This window comes from Protopterus annectens, chromosome 6.part0 (assembly GCF_019279795.1).
Source record: "Protopterus annectens isolate FY-2018-M chromosome 6.part0, PAN1.0, whole genome shotgun sequence".
Taxonomy (NCBI): Eukaryota; Metazoa; Chordata; order Ceratodontiformes; family Protopteridae; genus Protopterus; species Protopterus annectens.
Genome location: NC_056737.1, coordinates 272743285 through 272767588, shown reverse-complemented (window position 1 = coordinate 272767588; position 24304 = coordinate 272743285). Strand labels below are relative to the sequence as shown.

Genomic DNA, 24304 nt, shown 5'->3' with positions numbered 1-24304 from the left:
TGAGGCTGGGATGGAGCCTGGTGAGCAGGGGAGGCTTATCTAGTAGTAGAGAGACTTTTCCACCACCTGGAAAGCAGAAGGAATGGACTAAGTCCCCTCCCCAGTGGACACCACCACAAGGGAGGATGGAGCAGACCCATCCAGGACCTCCAACCCTCCAGAGAAGCCAGACTGAAGCTATCAAGAGCTGCAACACTGCGAGGCAGAGAATGGTCTGAAAGGCCCAGACTCAAACCCGCTCCCATGGACTCCAGGGCGACAACCCGGACTTGGTGGCCCTACCTGCCCTGAGGGAGGTAGAGCAAAACTGGTTAAGGACTCTGATGGGGTAGGGGACAAGGGGTGTCCCGAAAATCCCCACTGCCTCATGCGGCGCTCCAGCTCCCCAGAGCCCAATCACAGCTGGTTGGACGAGGAGAAACTAAACAGGGAGTAGCACAAGGCTCCCTAGTCTGAGGGCTGGGGAAGCCAGAAGCCCCAACTCTATTTGGGCCTTTAGAAAGGACCACACAATCCTATCCATATCAGAAGGATAGATGCTCCTAGAGGATCGGGAGGAGATAGAGGATCTAGCTGAAGACCCATGTCAGGACAATGAAGACTTTCTCTGGGGGTCCAGGAATTGGCTCCTTCGAGGAGGGATAAACAGACTGCCCCCTCCCGGAATATCTAAGAGAAGGTCCTCAATAACAACAGGACCCGACATGTCTCGGATCTGATCATATCAGAACCGAGGAAGCAGAAGGGTCCGAGGGCATAGCTCTTAAATTCCCTCAGATCCAGCAGGATCAGATCCATAGCTGACCAGCTCCAACAGGGATCCAAAGGCCTCAAAATCCAGAGGCCTTGGATCCGGGAGTCAACTCCAAAACTCTCGGATTCAAAGAACTTGAACCGGAGACCTTGGATCCAGGCGTTGACTCTCTAGAGGTCCTAGGATCAGAGGCCTTCAGATCAGACACTGCTAAGGCTGGAGTCATGGGATCAGACAGCCTAGCTTTCTTTCCTGAAATTTCCCCGGAGGAAGAAGCCACCTTTCTTTTGTGGTCAGAGGGGCCCGTCTTGCTCGAAGACTCCTTGACCAAGGGACCCCACTGAACCATACATTTTAGAAGTAGTTTATTTCGGTGCTCGACCAGGGCCCTGGGGTTGAATGTAGCACAAATGCCACATTTAACCTCCAGGTGGCCGGCGTCAAGACAACAGAGGTACTCTGTGTGAGTTGGAAACAGGTATCTTCCAACTGCACAAAGAGTACCTCTTAAACCCTAAAGGTTTCTCAGATATAACATCCAAAATGGAACACACAACCAAATCCAAAGGGGCAAGCAGTAGAGGAGTCAAACCACCAAGCAGCAGTCCTAAACACTTAGCCCATCCAACACACAAAACACACTGAAAACTAGACAATACAAAAAAGACAAGAAAAATTCCCAGAAGAAAATTTCTACACTAACTACCACAATATGAAAAAGGTGCCAAAAGCCAAACAACGGGAGGGGATGAAAGGAAAATGACAGTTCACTAGCAGACCCCCTACAGAAACTAAAAATACCAACATAGTAAAGAAAGAGTAAGGAGAAAAAAACAAAAGGAAGACCTACTGTTTGAAAATTTGAAATCCCATAAGAGCTGAGTAATCTGCGTCTGTTAACCGCTGCAAACGAGATCTGAGGAGTTTAGAGGGTAGCAGAGCATTATGGGAGGGTAGGAGCTTGAGCTAAGCTGTTGCCTAAGTTTTTGCCAGCTCAGATCTGATGTCGGATCCTAGACCCATGAGTGATGAATGGTGACTAGGGTAACATCAGATTAATAGGTTTACATTGTGGTGAACAGGAAACTATTGAGCATTTGTTTCTGAAATGTAAGAGTGATAACATTATAGGAAAAGTTGTGCAAAGAAAAATTTTTTTGAAAGTATTGAAAAAGTGGATAAAATAAACATGACATGATTAAATATGGGTATTACAAAAACAGAAAAATTTTAGAAAAATTGACAAACTTTTATGTTACACGGAAAAAAAGGATAAATTAAATTATGTTCAATGGAAAATGTATTATGGCAGCAATACTGAACAAAATTAGATGGTTATGGAAAAAGGAATGGGGTCTAATAAGGATAGAAATTTGATATAAAAAGAAAAATGTATGAATCTGTAATAAGCAAAATAAGGATATGGAAAACTGTATCTTGTAAATACGTAACGTTTGTAGATTTTATAAAATTGTAAATATGCAAATATTTTCTTTGTATAAGTAAAGCACCCCTACTCTTCAGAGGTGCAAGATGGTACCAGAGGGCTCCTACAGCAGCAAGGAAGACGCTTAATGGAACAAATGGCATCAAGGACAGAAAAGCTATGGAGAGTCTGCATGTCAAAAGTGAGAAATTTTGAGAAAAATGTTTGATATAGAGCTTGGTGGATGTTACAAATAAGAAGCATTTAGTTGTCTCCACAGAGAGGGAGGTAAGCAAGTCTAATGAAGTGGTGCAAACAGAACTGGTATCAGGAGGGCTTGCAGATGATGCTCTGTTAAAAATAATTGAGCAGGACGATCCAGGTGATAGTTCTGCTGTTTCATAAAGTGAGATGTTAAGATTCCCATCCTCAGCACTTCCAAAAAAAGTCACTTGGAAAAGGAACCAGGTAGTGTGAAGCAAAAAATGCAGCATTCAAAACTTGTGTAGCAGTGACAGAAAGTAAAAGAGGAAAGCAACAACAAACTGAGGAGTCTGGTTTTGTGGCAGCACATAATGTAGTAACTAAAACATGTGCAGTAGTGACAACAAACTAAGTAAAACTGTTTTTTTTTTTTTTTTTTAAGAAAAAACACCAACTGTGAGAATAAGAACAAAAAAATGACACTAATACACAGCTTTAAAGCTCAAGAAATTCAGTCTTTTATACATATCTGGACAGAGTCTTTTTGTGACTTAACATTTGAAACCGATGGACTGGTGATTACATTTCTGGAACTGTGCAACAAAGGAGGACACTTACCTGTGGAGGAATTATTTGTTTTCTGGTAGCAAATGAAATGTTGTAAAAAATGTTTGCAATTTACAACTCAACTGGAAGATGATGATGACAATGATGTTAAAAAATGGATGCAGAATCTGTGTGAAACTGTTGCTAATATTGTGAAAGTTATAGATGAGAGAAACTTAAGAAATAGAGGTCTGAGGTTGGAAGTTGTTTTGAAATGTCAAAAAAAGACAGGGTGAAAACACTTGCCAGGTGTTACTTTTGTGGCTGGTCATAGATGGACATTTAAATATGCTGGCCAGCCTACATAGTGTCTCTTTGTGGGGACTTCTCATTTAATTAAGGACTGTGACATGGTACAATATAACCAGTGTGCAGAGAATGGACATACAGCAAGAAGGTGTGTGCAGGAATGGAGGTTGTGTAAAGGAAAAAAACATTTTGAGTTGATTGTTAAGAGCAAACAGTAAATAAAATAAAAAAAAAAAAAAAAAAGAGGGAAGAAAACACAGGAAGGACAAAAAAAAGGAGTCTGGGGGGAAAGGATGAACTAAGTGAAGAAAAAAAAATACAGAGGGGAAAAATAAGGGGACAGAGTGCATGCAAGAACAGAGGTCTAGCGGGGGTTGACACTAATTTTTTTGAAGTTCTAGCCAGTGAAAATCTGATTCTGAGGATGAAGGATTGTTTGCACACACACCCAGGAAAATATAAAATTGGGGAATTAGTAAAAATATGAAAATTTAAAAATATTTCCCCTAAACTTAAAAAGAAGGAAAAGCAACAGTATTAACAACACTGTAAGAAATATGGGGATACTGGAATGGTGTACTAAATACTACATGGATGTTATTCTGTTAAAGGATGTAAGATTCCTGACAAGTGAAGAAAGACTAACAGAAAAACTGTAGGTGCAAATATAATATGGAACGTAGGAAAGTGAATGTTACACCAGAGGGGCTATGTTGTGTGAAAAAAATAAATGTAACACTGCTAAGGATGGGAAGCTTACTGTTGTGGATGTGAGGCAAACAGAGAACATGTTTACAGAATTATGGCATTATATGCATATATAACTAGCAAGGAAAGAGCAAATCAGATTCAAATATTAGATTATATGGTGAAAATGAAAAATATTATTGCAGTGGACTTTGTGATTTAAGGGGGAAAATGTAAAAAATATATGAGCAGATGTAAACCAAACAAAGGAAGTGATGAAATGTGGTAAATTAGCTGTCTGGAACAAAAGTCAATGGACTTATAGAGGGGGGCACTTGGTTCTGCAATTGATTATTTTGTATTATTGGAAAGCTGTGGAGTAGCAGATGGTGAAAGTTGCGTTTTTTTTTTGTTCAGACCATTTAGCAATATGGATGGAGTTGATGGAAGAAAGAGTATATTAAAATGGGAAAGAAAATACAAAGAATACATTAGAAATTATGGGATGAAACAGGACAGTGGGAAGTACTGCAGTTATGGAAGGATCATAAAATCATGAAGGACGTCTATAAAACTGGTCTGAAAAGCATAAAAACTGTTTATTCCCCCAGTGGCAGAATGATGTACGAAAGGAAAAGAAAGTGAAGCATGGGAAAATGCACAGAACTGTTTGGAGAATTTAGAGAATAATACAAGAGAACATTCTGAGATAAAGAAATATATAAAGAAAAAAAAAGGTATTACTGTTTAGGCAGAGATATTCTTTACAAGGCAGAATGGAAGAGGTGCCTGCATACTTGGGCAAAATAGTAAAGGAGGATATTAGTACAATGAGGAAAATGAAAACTATAAAAGGAGAGGTTAGAAGAGCACTAGCAAAGTATTAGTACTATAGTATGCCATGTGGAAAATGCAGTAAACTCAGTTAACCGGAAATCAAGCAACCAGAACAAAAAAAAAAAAAAAATCAAAAGAAATACAGTACAGTATTAACGGTTGCGCATTAAGCCCAGCAAGCCAGCACATAAAAACTCTACTGCCAATCATTAGCGGACCGGAGTTCCGCTGTGTTGACCCCTAACCGGGAAAAGCCGAAAGAAACAAATAAATTAACAGTTCAGTTTTTCATGTGTTGCACTTTGTTTTCCCCCCTGCAGAAATATGCCTTAAGTATTTTTTTTTTAAGAGTTTTAAAAAGGACGATACAAGTAAATTCCCCTCTCTCCCCAGCCTGAGAACAACTCAAACCAAACAAGTCAAATCGCTAAAATGTCAATACTCGCTCCATACCCAGTCAGATGCATCAGACTGCACATTCTCTCTCCGATCTCTCACACACACTACTCAAGCTTTCATACATCGCTCCAATCTCTCACACAGCCACTTCTGTTTACACACACACACACACACACACACACACACACACACACACACACACACACACACACTTCCCTCTCTCTTTCTATTCAATTCCAATCCACTCAGCATGCCACTGAAAACCATTCCATGTGCCACTCTTTCTAGTGGAAATACAAGTTTAAAACATTATTATTCCAGCCAGGCTTTTAATTACTGTATTTCAATATTAACATCAAATCAATACAATGTTTATGGTATAGTATAGGGTACAGTATCTTCTAGGTCTGTTTTTAATAGTAACTCTCACACAACCAGAAACTACACTTATCAGACATCTACCAATTCCCATCGGTGACGGTTAACTGCGAGTTTACTATATGTATAAGTGTAAATAGAAGGTAAATAAGAGAGAGTGGAATGTAAAAAAAAAAAAAAATCCAGCAAGCACTAAGAAAGAATTTGAAAAAAAAAAACTATTAATGAAATGGATGGAGTACTTAGGAAAGAAAATGCTGATTCAGTATCAGGTCTTAAAGCCCCACATGGTATAGGTCATTGAATGAACAAGAAATTAATGGAATGGCATACAGCGTACTTTGTAAATGTACAGAATGAATGGGCAAAAGAAGGATTTGTTTATGAAATTATGTAGTGGCACATTAAAACTTATATGGAAGAAGAATGCAATAAAAAGTTAGAAACCCATCACACTAAACAGATACAATTTTTATGAGAATAACACATGGGAGAATGGAATGAAACATGAGGGATATTATGGAAGAACGTATACATGGTATAACTGTCTAGAATTGTTATAGACTGCGACAGAAATTGTGGATGATGATGTAATTGAAAGGAAGGATGTGAAACTTCTGATAGGTGGTATCGACAAAGCATTTGATACAGTAGGGCATGATGCTTTGTGGGATGCTATGGAGCAGTACGGAACAGCAACAGAATTAGGAGTGTACGTATGTCAGCATATCAAAATAATAGCGTGTTAGTGAAATGGGAGGCTGAGTAAAGAAATATACATGACCAGTGGTATAAGAAAAGGATATTATTCCATGACAGGAATATTGTTTGGATTGGAAATGAACGCAATAGTGAGTAACACAGCTTATAAAACAAAAGATGCTAGATATGTGATGCAAAAGGATGTGGTGATTCCAGTAGTTTTGACCTATGCAGATGATACAGTTTTAGTTGCCAAGAACAAAATATGTATGAGAGAAGTGTTGGTTGTCTGAATGGATGCTTAAAAGAAATTGAGATGACCCTGAATAAAGACAAAAGGAAAGGTTTGGGTGTTGTGGTGAAAACTTTGGGGGGAGGGGCTGTATTTTTCAATGAATGAAATAGCTCTGGTAGGGATAAAATGTTGGAAAATTAAGTAGTTATGATAGCATGGGATGGATTTATAAAAAATGAAATGTGTCTTGTGGAGGGCGTATAGATCTGCAGCCATGAAAAAGTTCAAGAGCAAACCCAGTGAAAACAGGTGTGTTGTATAACAGCGAAGATTAAGGGCTACTGGGGTTACTAAATCCAGTTGTTTATTCCTGCTGCTTTAAGCTTGTATAGAGTATAAAAGTGGGTAAAGGAAGAGAATGGGAACGTAACAGTGAGAATGTTTAAACACAAGTACAAAATGTTCTGGAAGATGAGAATAAGAATATGCAAGTTAAAAATTATCAAGAAGAAATACTAACATAGAAAATAAGAACTGATGACACAGGGAAAGACAGAACGATGAGGTATAATATAATGTGATAAAACAATATTACGTAAATCCATCGGAAATTTTAATAGAAGTGGTTGAGGCCATTAAAGTAAAGAAAAAGTGTACCTAAAACAGTAGGGTGCCAGGATTTCCTATGGAGACTGGTAATAAGTTACCAGTAAAGTGGAAGATGCCATATATAAAAATAAAGTTGAAAGAGTGGCTTATTTGGTGGGGAGGAAGAGACTACACAGCATGTTTTTTGAAATGCAACAAGAGTACTGAAACTGTGAAAGAAGCTGTGTGATGAAAAATTTTGAGGATATTAATGACAAACAATACAGGCAAGATTATAGAAATTATAAAAGCAAGAAGAAAGAATACGTGAGAAGAGTAGCTAAGAATTTATTTTATGTACCGTGGGTTACATGGAATGAAAGACTGAATGAAATTTTGTTTAATGGAAGTGAATTTTGGCAGATATATTATCAAAAATTAAGTTATGGTTGTGGAAAAAGGAGTGTGTATCAATTATAGAAGAACAATAATGAGGATATTACAAGAAAAATGATAAATAGTAAAAAAAAAAAAAAAAATTGAAATAGATATATATATGACCCTGTAAATATATAAATGTTTTATGTTGTGTTAAATAAAGACTCCTACTCTCTTCTGAGAGGTGCCATGGGATATTTTACATCCACCTCAGAAACCACGCACTCAAGAAGATGGGATCTCAGATTACCATATCATCCGAAGGACTGGACACTTAGTACTGCAACATCCCACTAATGCTGTACTGAAGTGTTTTTCAGAATTAATCTAAACACCTGGTGTGGGATTAGAACTCGCAGCTTTCTGATCTTCCAGCAACAAAGGTGATTGTGCTACTTGTTGAACACCTGACACTTACAATTTTACATCAATTTTTCATTAGCACCATTAACATGCCTCAAGTTTGGGGGCTAGTAGACTTTCCATCCTCATATAATTGTTTTACTGCAATCAGCAATAAAGCTGCTTGGGTAATTAGAAATATAGACTGGTCTATTAATGCTATGCTTAACTATACAGCGTCACAAATGGCCTGAAAAAAAGCCTTCCAAGACCATAAGATGTGCCTGCAGTCTCCTAAAGAAATATTCTGTCATATCCAGCAAGTTCACAGAATACCAGGAAAATGTAAGTTACATAATTACCATGATAGACTCATCTGTTTTCGTCCAGTTCAACCCATGGGTTATCAGATCTGACTCGGATTCAAGGTCGGCCAATCCAAAAGACTTTAGCCTTGTAACTTCACCTCCTCAACCAATAACACCCTGCTCTCTCCTATCTATCTGACACTGAGTTTGCCACTCCCACCAATATCAAATACAGGATCATAGGAAGTTACTAGGCTGTTGGTCCTGATGACCTTATAAGCCTAGCCAAGAGTTTAGCCCATGTTTAGACAAGTCAGCATGCAAAGCCCCTGTCCAGCAGGGACACAGATGGAATCCTGGGGGTGTATTTTCTGTTTCCTATCCAGTTATCCAGGTTGCACTTAAAAAGGGATAATGAGGTACTCTGCTTGACATGGAGCGGGAGATTATCACACAGACGGGGAGTCTCCGGGACACAGATCTGTCCTGCCAACGAGTCCTATTAATGTCACAGACCTGGTTAAGGTCACGTGTGCGAGTTACTCGAGTGCAGCTTGACTTGCGGATATGCAGCAGTCCCATCAAGGTGGGGTCTGAGATTGCTCTATATGCCAGACAGAGGTCATCTCTGAGGAGTCTGTATAAAACAGAGTAGAGGGACAGGGCTTTTAGCCCATCTGTATAGGGTAGATGTTTGAGGCCCTGGATTCTCCTGGTGAGGAACCTCTGTGGTCTCTCCAGCTGCTGCATGTGCTTTGCGAGGTACAAGACAAAGGGGGCATTGTACTCAATAATTGGCCTTATAAGGAAAGAATACAGGGATGTTATGACCTCTTTGTTCCTGAATGAGATGCACATACTTATGAGGGGGGACATGTAGAAAGCTTTCCGTAAAACGGAACCACCATGCTGGTCAAAAGTCAGGATACTATCAACCTGGGTGCTCAAATCCCTCACGACTGCATGCTTAGGATGTTATTAATGTGATAACATGTGGGGACGTCACTCTCCCCAAAGGGGATGATGCTGCATTTGTTTAGCATTCAGCTTGATGCCATGTTTCTGGAGTATGCCGCTCATTACGGGTCTACTGCTTGAGGTGGCTTCCGCTATTTTGATTAGGTGGGTTCCATCAGTGAGCCAGTTTGCTACGCATCTGGTACCATATGGATTGATGCCTAGTTGAGAGAGTTTATCTATTCCGTTTGAGAGAGGAATAGTGTCGAAGGCCTGGGCCAGGTCAAGGTAGGCAGTGTGCACAGTCTTCCCCTCATCCATGGCTTTGATGACCGTCTCAAAGTAGTCGACCAGATTTAACAGACATGACCCTCCCCTTGACAAAGCCAAACTGTGTAGGACACGTGTTTGAAAGGTGCCAATGTCCCTGTTAATGAGGTCCATAGGTTCATAGATCAGTACTAAGCTAACTGTCCTTGCGAGCCATTTTAAGCCTAGCCAATTATCCCTTGTGAGACTCAAACCCTGCACCTTGTATTTGTAAAGCAAACAACTTGACCATTACGCCACCCTCCCAACCCCTCCATGATAATCCACTCCATGACTTTGCAGATCAGGCTAGTTACGCTGATGGGTCTATGATTTCATGGATCAATGGACACTCTACCTTTGTGTAAAGGGATGACAGTGGCTGTCTTCCACTCGCCTGGGACAAAACTGGTTTTCAGGCTTTGGTTGAATAGGGTGTCTAATGGTACTGCACGTTCATGCCAGAGTTCATGTAGGATGCAATCTAGGATGCTATCGGGTCCCATGGAGGCTGTATTATTTTGCCTTTGAGAGGTAGTGATGACCTGTTACCCTAGAGATAAGGGGAGGGGGCAGGTACTGGGGATGTCCTAATTTACTGATAGGGGGACACAGGGGTGAAGTTTTCACTGAATCAGCCTGCCAGTAGGTTGACTACATCTACAGCATTTGTGTATGTGGTGTCCTTGACCACCAGTTCTGAACAGATCTGGGTGCTTCCTTTGAGATTGCAGACATATGTGAAGAAGGCCTTATGATTGTTTCTAGCAGATGTGGACAATTTAGACTCCAAGCTGGCTTTAGAGGATTTCATTATTGCTCTTATTTGCTTGTTCAAGCTAAGGAGAGATGGCCTCCAATTGGCCACCTGCTCCTTTCTTGGTCCTGGACAGCAATTTTTTCCTGTTATATAGTTTATTTATTGCAGATGTCCACCAGACAGGTTTACTCTTCCTTGTGGAGGATAATTTTGTCCTGTTATTGAGACTATGACTGAATTAAGAGAAACAAAATGGATAATTAATTTGAGAGCTGATCAGCCTCCAGGCTTGAACAGTAATATTCCCTTAAAACCAGTATTAAAACTTAAAAGGCAGACTATAAAGAAAGAACATACCTAAACCAATGACTTATACTGAGAACTACCATTGATGTGTCCTAACTCATTTTCATTTATTTGCATTTCCTATAAAGTTTTTGGTTGACCGCAAAGATCTAGGAAGCAACAATGATAGGTTATTTTTACATATGGATAATACAGATTGGTTAATGGTGTTCTGTGGTTCCCTTGTTCATAGGTTGGTACTAGGCTATCAGCCCTAGGGCCTATACAAGCCTAGCCATAACAATTCCCTGGCTATTTCTTCCCACATTATTTACTTTCCTGGACCCCTGTCTAGCAGGGCGACTGATGTGATCCCTGGGGTGAATTTCCTTTCTCCCATCCAATCGTCAAGGTTCCTCTTGAAGAGGTCCAAAGAGGCACTCTGCTTTACATGTATGGGCAATCTATTCCAGAATCTGGGGAGTCTCTGGGTCAGGAACCTATCCCTCCAGCATGTTTTGTTTATTGTGATGACAAGGTTTAGATCCCTGGAGTGTGTAGCTCTGAGGGATTGGGATTTCTTTAAGTGTAGCATGTCCAACAGCTCTGGGTTTGACATGGCCTTGTACGTTAAGCAGAGATCGCCTCTGAGTAGACGATATGCGACAGAGTATAGCTGGAGTGTTTTAAGGCGGTCAGCGTAGGCCATCTGCTTTAGGCCTGTGATTCTTTTAGTGAGGTATTTCTGAGGCCTTTCCAGTTGTTGCAGATGTCTTGAGAGGTACATACCAAATGGGGCGTTGTATTCTATAATGGGTCTAATGAGGGATGAGTACAGTGGGACAATGACCTCCTTTTTTCTGGATGAAAAGCCCTTCGTGATGAAGTGTGCCACATAGAAGGATTTCCTGACTGTTGTGGCGATGTGGTTATCGAAGGTGAGACCACTGTCCACCTGTGTCCCTAAGTCCCTTATCACACTTTCTGTGTTTAGTGTACTGTCACCTATATGGTAATTCATGGATACATGTTTTTTCCCAAAGGGGATAACAATACATTTCTTGGCATTGAGCTTGAGCCCATGGCTCTGGCACCAAGCATCTGTTTCTGTAAGGCCCTTTTGTAGAGTACCCACATCATTTGGGGATTCAATAATGGCTCCCAGTTTGCAGTCATCTGCAAACTTTGTTAGCCAGAGTCCCTTAGTGTTGACCTGTACTTCAGAGAAGTAGATGCCAAACAAGAGCGGCCCCAGGACTGAACCCTGAGGTACTCCACTTGTCACTTGTCTGAAGCTGGATTTGGAGTCGGCTACTTTTACAGTGTGGGTTCTATCAGTAAGCCATTTAGCAACCCATTGGGTGACATAGGGATTAATGCCCAACTTAGTAAGTTTATCTATGATTCCAGAGAGGGGGATGGTGTCAAAGGCCTTGGCAAGGTCTAGATAGGCTGTGTGGACCACCTTACCCTTGTCCATGGCTCTGCAGACTGATTCAAAGAAGTGAATCAGGTTCAGGAGACAAGATCGGCCCTTCACAAACCCAAACTGGGTGGAGATTCTTATACTTCAGGACATGAGTGTCAACAAGATTTTAGATTTAAGTATCTTGTTGCATATGAACTTTTCAGTTAACCTAATGTCTAGTATAAGTCCAGCATTTTCTAATTGGATAAAATTTTTAGGCACGTATACTGACTGGTTTGTACTTGGTTTGATTGGCGGAATTTGTGTTTTTGGGATAGGGATTGGCTGCCCATGCTTGATAAGCCACCCCTCCCTTATTGATGTGGGGAGCATTGTGATTATGGATACTTGGAACAACCATATTTGTTTTGACTAATTCATACATTCTTACTGAGATCCTTATTATGGGAATAATTTCAAGAATCTTTGCCAGGTATATACAACTGACATCATAATAGAGCGCTTGTTAAGAAGTCTGATATTGGCTGTTGCTACATTTGTGGGACTTCAGATTGGACATATTCTATATCCTATTTACATCTTACGTTGAATCTGCATTCTTAAGCTATGATGGCAAAGAACGGAAGTCTATGACTTCGTATATACAAATTAGCCAAATTGAGATATTCATACCATGGGAATAACTTCATCAACATCGGCTGCTGTTAGATTCTCGGGATGTTAGTTTGGACATATTTCATGCCCAAATTACATTTTATGTTGAAACAGCACTTTTAAAGCTATGATGGCAAAGAGTAGAACTCAATGATTTCGTATATGCAAATTAGGTGATGCAATTACAAGACTGATTGGTTAAAACTGCCTTTTTTCGTCTCTGGATTGGATGATCAATTTGTAAGATTTTTTGAACAACTGTGCTTATTTTTATTAACCAATACAGCCTTTTTGAGATGTTTACACCATGGGAAGAATTTCACGGATACTTATTAGGTTTATGTAACAGTCGCAACAGTATTACACCAGTCCATTCATTTAGAACTTTGATAATGGCTGCCGTTATATTTTTGGAATTTTGGATTGGGCATACCATACGCCTAATTTACATATTTTGAATGTGCATTTCAAACCATGATGGCAAAGAGCGGAAGCCTTTGGCTTCGTATATGCAAATTAGGTGAAACAGCCCTATGACTGATTGGTTCAAAACACTTTTTTTCCGTTTGTGGATTGGATGATTAATTATTGATACACTACTTAAACTGAACATTAGTCCCACATTTTTGCTACGATCTGAGGAAGATTTTATCGAAAGCGCTTACCGTGTGTGTATCCAGGGACTTTTATTTCGCTTTGTTGTTTTATTTATATTAAACAGATATATAGATTTTAGTACATTTTTCGTACTTGGACTTTATTTGCATCGCTTTTGCACTTTTAAAGGACGCCAAAAAACACACAACCTCAAACAGGAAAAAGTAAAATATTGGCGCTGTTCTCCAGTAACAATAAAGGCTTTCCTCTTCTGTAGAATGTAAAACCAGTAGTTCTGTTAAACCAAAGTCCAAAAGTCCACCAGGCCACCAGGTTAATATTTACAAAGCATCAGTTTATTCCAAATAAAAATAAAAATTCAACAGATTAAGCGCTTTCATCTCCCATATGGAGACTTCATCAGAATCTGTTGTACATACACATCCTCAGTTTAAATACATCTTGGTAAAACCATTAGTTAATTGGTCTTAGGTTCTGATAGGCTGGCCATTTATTGTTACAAATTGCTGCTGAGATGATTCTAAGACAAACCATTATTGTTTCTATAAAACACTTATTGCACTGGTACATTGTTGAAAAATGTAATAAAAAGTTCATAGTCAGAATATTTCAAAGTATTTGTTTCTTACAACTTATGTAAATAATGCAATTTAAATTAAAATTGAAATTGAATAAATACATAATACTTGTTAAATGCATATCAAAAACCATATAAAATCACCAAAAGGTATATAAAAGCATTTTTTGTTCCTGTACCTATTTTTATATTGTAAAACTGTATGCTAAAATATGCAATAAAGTTAATAAAATATGTTAAAATATGTACATATTCTATAAAACTGTACCAGGGTGTGTTTACATGGGGCTCAAAACCATAACCATCTATTGGTGTCTCTTTGGGTCATCAGCGAGAATCTTGAGGGCTGGGTTAATGGATATGTGGTCATTTAATCCATAATTCCCACATGCATCCAACCTTAGTTGCCAAACCATCTCTCTAAATTCGAGTTTGGTTTCCCAGTCCCCACCTCTCTCTTGCTTAACCACCTCTTCCAAGATCCAAAATTTAAAATCTGCATCTCTACATGTACGGGTGTGTCTAAATAGTGCATTGTTGTCGTTCATTTTAGTAATATCTCTATTATGTTCATATATGCTTGCCCTTAAGTTACGTTCAGTTTTCCCTATGTAATATTTCCAACATTTCTTACAATAGCACAAGTATACCACCCCTTTGGTATAACAACTATAGTATTTGTTTCCATTTAATTTCTGATTAATACTTGGAAGTTCAAGTTCTTTGGTGTCTGCCATAAAAACACATTGTGCACACCTACCACATTTAAAAGTACCATATTTACTACATGCTCCACTCAAAACATTTTTCTTTTTTTCAAATATGTTTTTCAAATTTCTATTTTTCCTAAAAGCATATCTAAGTGGTTGTTGAAAGACATCTGTCCTAGTAGGCATTTTGTTAAACATTCCCCATGCATCATTAATACATTTTTTATCCATCCAATCCCATTAAAATGTGTCAAAACCAAAAAAGGAAGTTTTTCTTCTTTATTTTCTCTAGTACTAGGCCTATTTTCCACTTCAATAATACCTATATTCGTTAGTAAGGGTTTGTATAATGTGTCCAATTTATCTAAAACAACTTTTTTATTAGACTCAATCATATAGTCGGGGTATCCCCTTTCCTTAAACATATTGTGTAATGTCTCCATTTCTTCCATTAGATCTATTTTGTCAGAAGTCATTCTGGCTACTCTAATCATTTGTCCTTTTATTATATTCATTTTTGAATGGTAGGGATGGTCACTCTTGAAGTGTAAATAAGAGTTCGAGTAACATTCCTTCCTGAAAATTCTGGATTTCAATTTTTTATTCACTCTATCTTTTGTCAGTTTCACATCCAGATAGTGTATATCTTTTGTCAGTTTCACATCCAGATAGTGTATTTCTTCTAAACCTAAGTCATAGGTAAACTCAAGGAATTCTGTACTCTGATTAATATATATAATAAATTCTTTAATTTCATCTTCAGGTCCATCCCATAAAATAAAAATATCATCCAAAAATCTATAATATCCCACAATGTATCTGTAAAAAGTAGAACTGAAGACAAATTGTTTCTCCCAGAATAACAATTATATTTGCATAAATAGGGGCACAAGCTGATCCCATGGCCACCCCGTCTCTTTGATGGTATAAGTCTCCTTGAAAATAAATATAGTTGTACTTCAGTACAAGCTCCATATTTTCCATTACTAACTTAAAGTCATCAGGTGTCAAAATCTTCATCTCCACTATCATTTTTTCAAACCATTCTAACCCTATTCGATGTGGAATGACTAAAAATAAATCTCTCACATCCACTGTCAGAAAGGTGAAACCATCCCTATATGGGGTAGCACTAATTTTGGATAAAAAATCCCATGAATCTATTAAAATGTGTGGAAATTTCTTGTAGAATTCTTTTAGTTTGAAGTCCACAAAAATTGCCAGTGGTTGTGTCTTTGAACCTTGTGACGACACTATTGGTCTTAGGGGTGGGCTTTCTTTGTCCTTGTGCACCTTGGGTATGCCAAATATTGCTGGGATAACTGGTTTTGGTACTCTTAAAAAATTATATAATTCGTTGTCAATGAGACCTTGTAGTAAATTGTCTTCTAAAATCATATCTATTTTTCTATAAGAAATGTTCACTTCATTTCTAGATACTAGGCTATACCTACTATCTTTATCCAATATATCACATATTCTCCTAGTGTAGTCCCATGTGTCCATCAGCACCACCCCTCCACCTTTGTCGGGTTTCATTATCCGCAGGTTAACATTATCCCTAAGTTGTTGTAGGGTGTGAGTTTCACTCTTAGTCAAATTGTGTACTATAGGTAAATGTTTTTATAACCTTCCCTTATGGTACCCATAACACATCTTTCAAAGTTCAATATGTCCTGTTGTACGGGGGGGATTAAAAGTACTAGCTTTCTTGAGAGTAGTTTTTTTGTATTTGGTATTCCTTTCTTTAAACATGTGAAATAAATTCAATTTCCTGGTAAATAACCGAATATCTAATAACATTTCATCAATTCCAGGTTTTTTAACTGGAACAAATGTAAAACCTTTTGTGAACAAATTAAAATGTTCTTGTTTCACCTCAACATCCGTATAATTGTAAATAAAAAAATTGTCTTTAGATGAAATAACTACCTTAGACCCAACATTTCTCTCTATCATTTTTACAGACTTCCTCTAAACATTCGTGGGTCTTGGGAGTACAAATGTTTATTGTATCTCCCTGACACCCCCCCTCCTCTGTGGTGGTACATAATGGTTGCTCATAACTGTTGCGTAGGACGGTTGTTGGTCTAAATTCCTTATCCTTTCGGACCTTCTCGGTCCCTCCTCTTCTAAAGGGATCCCATTATTAGTATTTTGGTCAACATGCTGGTTGTATGTATGTTTATATGCCTCATGGTAACCTTCGTACCCACCAAACTCCATTTCTTTTCCTTTATCATAACTTCCCTCTCTATTTTGAAAATTCCTTCTAAAATTCCTGTCGTCACAAAAATATGCTTTCCCATTCCTATAGTCATTCAGGTCCCTATCTAATTTTCGTGTCTTCCTGAAATGACTCTTTGAAATCACATTATCCACGTCGTGCATGGTCTTAAAATACATATTCTTGTATTCAACAACAGCAAATAAAAGATCAGCATTAATTTCCTCATTCAATTTATCTATAACATTTTTACATTCAAGCATAACTTCTTCGTTATTTTTTATCATTGCTCTAAGGATGGCCAGCCCACAGTCATTTAAAATATTCACAATTGTTTTAAAAAAATCAGAATTAAATACTGTATTATCAGGGAACTTATTGATTCTAAGTCCCTTAGGTACTATCTTATTGTCTATACACTTCTTTAGATACCAATTGTCCAAAGCTAAACTTTTGAATTTCGTTAAATACTGTTTCAAAGTCTTACATTTGTCCTTATACCCGATGTTGTGGGTTCGCGTCTGCTCCTCCCTTGGTTTAAATGTTCCAAAAGAGTTGTCAAGCCATTTATTAAAGTCCACAATGGGGTATTCTCGTTCAAAGCTCTCCTTCTGCCTGGTGGTTCCTCCATTAACTCTACGAGCGTTCGTGCCCTCACAATGCTCATAGTTGGACCGGAAGTGTTCATTGTTAGTGTTCCCTGAATTTCCTGTATCTTTCTCACCTACGGGTGTATCGTAATTACGTTCCCCTGATGGTCTAGGTGAGCTCTGCGCACAGGGGATGTCATTTAAAGCTTCGGTGCCATTGTTACTCACTTGTGAGTAACTTTGAATTAATTTAATTAATTTGCTAAGTAAACCACTACTCTCCACAGTGTTAGGAATCCTCGGTACTGGAAAGGCGCCAACCACAGCAACTGGTAACCAAAAAACACACAACCTCAAACAGGAAAAAGTAAAATATTGGTGCTGTTCTCCAGTAACAATAAAGGCTTTCCTCTTCTGTAGAACGTAAAACTAGTAGTTCTGTTAAACCAAAGTCCAAAAGTCCACCAGGCCACCAGGTTAATATTTACAAAGCATCAGTTTATTCCAAATAAAAATAAAAATTCAACAGATTAAGCGCTTTCATCTCCCATATGGAGACTTCATCAGAATCTGTTGTACATACACATCCTCAGTTTAAATACATCTTGGTAAAACCATTAGTTAATTGGTCTTAGGTTCTGATAGGCTGGCCATTTATTGTTACAAATTGCTGTTGAGGTGATTCTAAGACAAACCATTATTGTTTCTATAAAACACTTATTGCACTGGTATATTGTTGAAAAATGTAATAAAAAGTTCATAGTCAGAACATTTCAAAGTATTTGTTTCTTACAACTTATGTAAATAATGCAATTTAAATTAAAATTGAAATTGAATAAATACATAATACTTGTTAAATGCATATCAAAAACCATATAAAATCACTAAAAGGTATATAAAAACATTTTTTGTTCCTGTACCTATTTTTAAAGGACGCCAGCTCAGGTGAACTCACTGTCGTTGGTTTTCTGCTTTCATTTCTTAGACAGTTCACCGCAGCAGTGGGAGAATCTTATTATTATTATTGAATTTTGTCCTGTTGGGTATTCCTGATTCCATGCATCTATAAAAGTGCTAGTATAGTACTTTGTAGGAACTGGCACCAATGTCCAAATCTACACCAGAGGGGGGAGGGGGTTGTGAAGCTATTTATACCATCCCTCAGGAGGTTGTAATCAGCTTTGGAGAAGTTTTTTTGTTTGACCCTAACTAGAGGTGGGTCAGGGGAGATTGTGACTTAGAAAGTGACTGCTTTATGGTCGGATCCTACCAGGAAGGATGATACTGTAGGGGTGCTGCAGTGGTTACTCAGGCTGGTTAATACCAAGTCCAAGATATTATCACCTCTTGTGGGGGTATCGACTAGCTGTTTCAAGGTATTTGCACTGATACAACTGAGGAATCTCTGGGCATTTGTGTACTGGCATGAGTAGTTTTTCCAATCTATGGTTAGGCAGTTAAAGTCGCCGAGGATCAGGGTAAAGGGTTGAATCTTGACAGATTCAAAGACGTCCAGATAGGCGGAGTGGGCATCTTGAGTCAAATTTGGGGGCCTGTACTTGCTATGATTTGAACAGAGGTCATGTCAATGGTTAACTGCACCTGGAGTGTCTTCTGTGTGTCATAATGTTTGACTAACATGCAAGATATAAATACTCCAGGGCATTAACAAAGGACCCCAAGATGAAATGATGAATACTGACAGCTTGGGTACTGGCTGCACTGGATTAAACAGCCTACAGGAGAGGGATAAGAGGGAGGGATGGTTGAACCAGACGGAAAGAGAGAACATGAATACATAGTTATGGTAAGCACATATGTACGTTTCATATCCATTCGTTGTCTTTTCCAGCCAGCTTGAACCTATGGGAGAGAGTTCCCAGTCACATATCATCCCAGGGAGGCCTTAAAAGAGAACATTTTGCAGAACAGTGGAAAGAAACAAAGCCCTAGTCTTCCATTCTGTATCCAGTTTGTAAAGTCACACAAAAGTGTGGGCACTCACAGCACAAATATCAATAAATGCTCTGGAGAAAAACAGGCACAGTAGCAGACACGGCTGAAGGAGAATGCCTGTTTGGTTTCATAGGTATAGGCTTTCCTCTCAAAGTATATCCAAAGCAAATGCAATCAGACAAGTACTTGGACAGTGTTATTTCTGACACCAGTTTGCCCACCTGGGCCTGAGAAAAGGAGACTAAAAATTAACCCGATTTCCTGAAGGCTTTGGTCCTATCTAGACAGCATCTTACCTGTCTATGAATGTCAAGACAATGTAGCAGATATTGTCCTTTATTAACACAGTTTTGGAAAATCAGAAAAAAATGGATGAGATGATTCAAGGAACAAAGGATAGATCAGTCCTAAGGGAAATCTTATCCTGATGGAAAATCAAATACTGAGGCACCAAGGATAAAGCCTGCAGCTCTGAAACCCATCTAGCCGATGTCACAACCACCAATAAAATAGACTTCCAAGACAGATACTTCAAGGAGACAGTAGCTGAAGGCTCAAAAGGAGGGCTAGACAAAACATGCAGCATGCAAGAGAAATCCCAGGAAGGAAAGGGATCCCAAATGGGAGGTTGTAATAAAAAGGTACCTCTAACAAATGCCTGAAGAAATCTTTAGAGCAGCTACTGGAGTATTATCTCTGCCGATATGCAAACTGGAAATACATGTCAGATGAACTTAAATAGAATTTAATAGCTGAACACACAATGAAAAAGGTCAGCACAAAAATTTAGAATGGAATCCAGCAGAGCTAATAAGGGATCAAAACCATAATATGATGTCCAAATTGTGAAGCTTTTCCATTTATTAACAAACATTCTGTGCAGGAAAGTTTATGACAGGAAGATGAAATATGGGCAGTTCCGTCAGAGAAACTGGGATCTCTGACTACTAAAGGAATTGGAGAAACCAAGACTGGGTGGGAAATTCCTGTTGGGTAAGAGATCAAATCCAGTATGGAATCTAGGACCCAAGGAGGGCAATGAAGACGAGATCACAGAACAAGAACCAAATTTGTCAGGGCCAGAATGGAGCAATGAGAATCACAGTCGCTTTGCAACAGGTAGCTTTCTGAAGAAACTATTATAAAGGAGTAGAAGGATAGGCATACAGGAGACCTGAGGGTCAAGCATACAGAAGAAAGTCCCTCAGTGACTGTCCTACAGGTGGAACCAGGACGTAAAAGCTGCAGCACTTCATGTTAGACAGGCTGCCAAACAGATCACAGTAAGGGATATCACTATGCTGGAAAATCCAGGGTTCTACCTTGGGATTCAGGGACCATTTATGAGGAAAAAGCAAGTTCCTCCTTAAATTGTCTGCTAAGACGTTGGACTTTCCTGGGATGTGCATTGCCATCAGAAACCACGGAGAACAGATCACCCATTGACACAAACGTAACTTCCAAAGAGGGTACGACAGAGTTCCCCCCCTGTTTGTCCAAATACCAAACCAGAGACATATTGTCCTGTTTACACTGTGATGACATCCTTGACAAGAAGGTCCTGAAAGGCCTACAATGCTAGGAGGACTGCCCTTATCTCAAAGACACTATAAAAACTGGCAGAGACAGTCATCCAGGTCTCCTGAATGGTCTTCCCTCTGAAATCCCCCATGTCCACCCACCCCAGAAGGGAGGCATCTGTAGCAACTGCAGGCTGAGGTTGAGGAAGAACAAAAGGTCCCCCACTGGAAACCAGGCAGCCACTATCTGATCAGAGTCCAACAAAATGTTAGTCAAGACAGTGGGAAAATTCAAGGCATGGTTAAATAAGATTGCTAAGTCACTAATGACCACTGCAGTATTCTCATTGGTAACTCACCAAGGGAACCAGGCAAACTGATGCAGCCATATGACCCAGAAGCCAGAAGACAATGGAGGCCATAGACTTATGGAAGCGAAGCAGGCAATTTGCTTCTGCACAAAGGGAATCTCACACTGTACTGGAAGCCTTGCTATCTGAGACACTGTATTTAAACGGCATCCCAGGAACTCAGACATGTAAACTGGTTGTAGACTGGATTTCTTGTAGTTCATGGTGATTCTTAGGGGCAGGCATAGCTGGAGTAAGGAGTCCTGCTCCTTGACTAACAATGCCCTCATGGAGGCAGTCAGGAACAAATCATCCAGGTACGGAAAGATCTAGAATCCTACAGCCTGAGCCAGACTGTCACGACTGTCATCATCACTGCCATGCACTTGGCACATGAGGATAGTGGTGAGACTAACAAAGGGTAGAGGGAAGGTTATCAGACAAAGCAAAATTTGCACTGAATATTGAAAAAAGGATACACAAACACACAATGGAGCTTGTACACATGTTGCAGACCATGGAGGCAGCAAATGAAATCTGGGGTAGGCAAGACAGAAAGTACAGTTGTGTACCTACCATAAATGTAGATGTTAGAGTGTATTCACTGTTGCAGTCATTACACTTGGGTTATCCTGCTGGCAGGCGACCCCGCAGTCGGCCCGAGTTCCAAAGTCTTGGTCCGGCGTCTGTTGCTGTCGCCTCTTCCCTGACGTCAGTGCGCCAGGGGTATAAAAGTTGCAACCGACGCCATTTTCTTAAGTTTTTCTTGCCCCAGATGTCAGGTGCCCCCCGATAGGAAGGCTGAAAAGATAAAAATATGCCAAACAACCATGCATATATTACTATAAACATTTCCTTCATCTACAAGCAAATACACCACATAAGTTGTATAGAGTTGAGAAGTACAGAATAGTCCCAGCAAAGAGGGGGATGGTGGGTGGGTAACCTGGATTGCAACAGTGAATACACTCGAACATCTACATTTATGGTTGCAGTCATTACACTTGGGTAGAATCCCAAAGCTGAGGTTGGGTGGCTGGGTCTACATTGGATTTGGCGAGGCTAACAAGCCCTGCAGAACTGCAGTGGTAAAGCCTGCTCTGGATTTGGAGTAGAGAGGTAGGTGGTAGTGCTTGGTAAAAGTGTGCACTGAGCTCCAGGTTGCAGCTTCTAATATGTCTTTGGTTGGTACCCCTCTGAGGAAAGCTGCTGAAGTAGCTGCTGATCTGGTAGAATGAGGCCTAATGCCCTTAGGCACAGATTTGCCATGTTGTGCATAACAGAAGCGGATGCAGTGTCCTATCCATTTGGAGATTGTCTGCTTTGTAATAGGCTTTCCTTGTAATAGGCTTTCCTTGTGATCCTGCAGCATATGCTACTAACAGTTGCTCAGTTTTTCTGAAAGCTTTTGTTTTGTCCAAGTAAAATCGTAGCTGCCTGTGTATATCCAAAGCGTGCAGAAGTCTTTCCCCTTTATTCTGGGGATTTGGGTAGAAAATAGGCAAATGAATGGTTTGGTTTAAGGCCACATTGGAGACCACTTTTGGCATGAATGTTGGGTTTGTCCTAAGAGAAACCCTGTCCTGATGAAAAATGAGGAAAGGTTCCACAGCCATCAATGCCTGTAACTCTGAGACTCTTCTTACTGAAGTTATTGTTAGGAGCAGAGCAGTTTTCCATGACAAGAATTTTAGATCAGCTGTGCTGGCTGGTTCAAATGGAGGCAGTGTTAGTTTTTCTAAAACAAAATTGAGGTCCCAAGTAGGTACTGGTGCTCTCCTAGGGGGGTCTTATATTCTTTGCCCCTCTGAGGTACTGTCGTAGTAGAGGATGTGAAAAAATAGGAGGATCCGTATTGTAATGAGCTGAATTGGCAGAGGCATGGATTTTAATAGATGAAAAAGATAGGCTTTTGTCCAACATCTCAGTCAGGTATTGCAAAATCTGAGGTATATTAGGGGCCAGTGGGTCGTGGTTCCAAGCACAGAATCTCTTCCATTCTTCTGCATAAAATTTCCTAGTGCTGGGCCTCCTGGCTTCCAAAATTACATCCATAACAGCTTTAGAGAGAGGTGCAGTCTGAGTGGCTACATTATCTGCTATGCTGCCAGGTTTAAGGTTCTGAGTTGACTGTGCAGAATCTGATTGTTTTGCTGTGTCAGAAGATGAGGGATTTGAGGCAGAGGCCAAGGTAGGCCTTGGGACAAAGTCTTTAAGATTGGGTACCAGTGCTGGCGTGGCCAGTCTGGTGCAATCAGGATCATTTTTGGCCTCTCTTGTCTGACTTTTATAAGCACCTTGGTGAGAAGAGGCATTGGAGGGAAGGCATAGACTGTCAGGTTTTTCCAGCTGAATGATAGAGCATCCACTTTCCATGCTTGAGAGTGATAAGTCCTTGTGCAAAATGTCTGTATTTGGCAATTGCGAGGGGAGGCAAAAAGATCTATGTCTGGGCGTCCCCATTCCCTTGTTATCATGTTGAACACTTGTGGATTTAGCTTCCATTCGCGAGGATCCATGAGATTTCTGCTTAGTTTGTCTGTAAGGTGTATTTTTTGTTCCTGGCAGGAATTGTGCTTGCAGATGTACCTAGTAAGTCAGTGCTGTGTTCCACAAAGTCATGGCTTGTCTGCATAGGGGGTAGGAATGTGTGCCCCCTTGCTTGTTTATTTACCACATAACTGTGGTATTGTCCGTCTTTATTAATAGCTGTCCTGGATGTATTAGGTCCTTGAAGGCTGTCAGGGTATTCTGTACAGCTAGCATCTCTTTTTGATTGATGTGAAGATGCATTTGTTCCTTGGGCCATGTGCCCTGAATACATTTTCCTGCCATATGTGCTCCACAGGCATAATCCGATGCATCCATTGTTATTGTCTGCCAGGCTGTAGGTAAGGTGAAAGGCTGTCCCTTGTTGTGGTGACAGGCCTGGGACCACCATCGAAACTCCTGTTGTAGGCAGGGAATCAAGGTTATGATTGTCTCTAGGCTGTGACAATGCTGAGTCACAACACTTTTTAGATACCATTGTAGTTTCCTCATATGCAGTTTTGCATATGGAATTAGTAGAATGCAGGATGCCCATGAAACCCAGGGCCTGCAGAATTTTTCTTGCAGGGAGCTGGGTCTTTGTTGCCATCATTTGAAAGTAATGAGTCAGTTGCCTTTGTTTGTCTGGAGTGAGATAAGCCATTTGGGCAGTTGTATTT

General features: G+C 39.8%; 1 protein-coding gene across 1 annotated transcript in view; it reads right to left on the bottom strand.

Annotated features, from left to right (window-relative positions):
* Positions 1-24304, bottom strand: part of PALS1 (protein associated with LIN7 1, MAGUK p55 family member) — a 2503255-nt gene that overhangs the window by 547262 nt on the left and 1931689 nt on the right. Inside the window, exon 15 of the mRNA XM_044074024.1 lies at positions 17666-17683. Coding sequence (XP_043929959.1) covers positions 17666-17683 — 18 coding nt within the window. The remainder of the gene's footprint in view (positions 1-17665; positions 17684-24304) is intronic.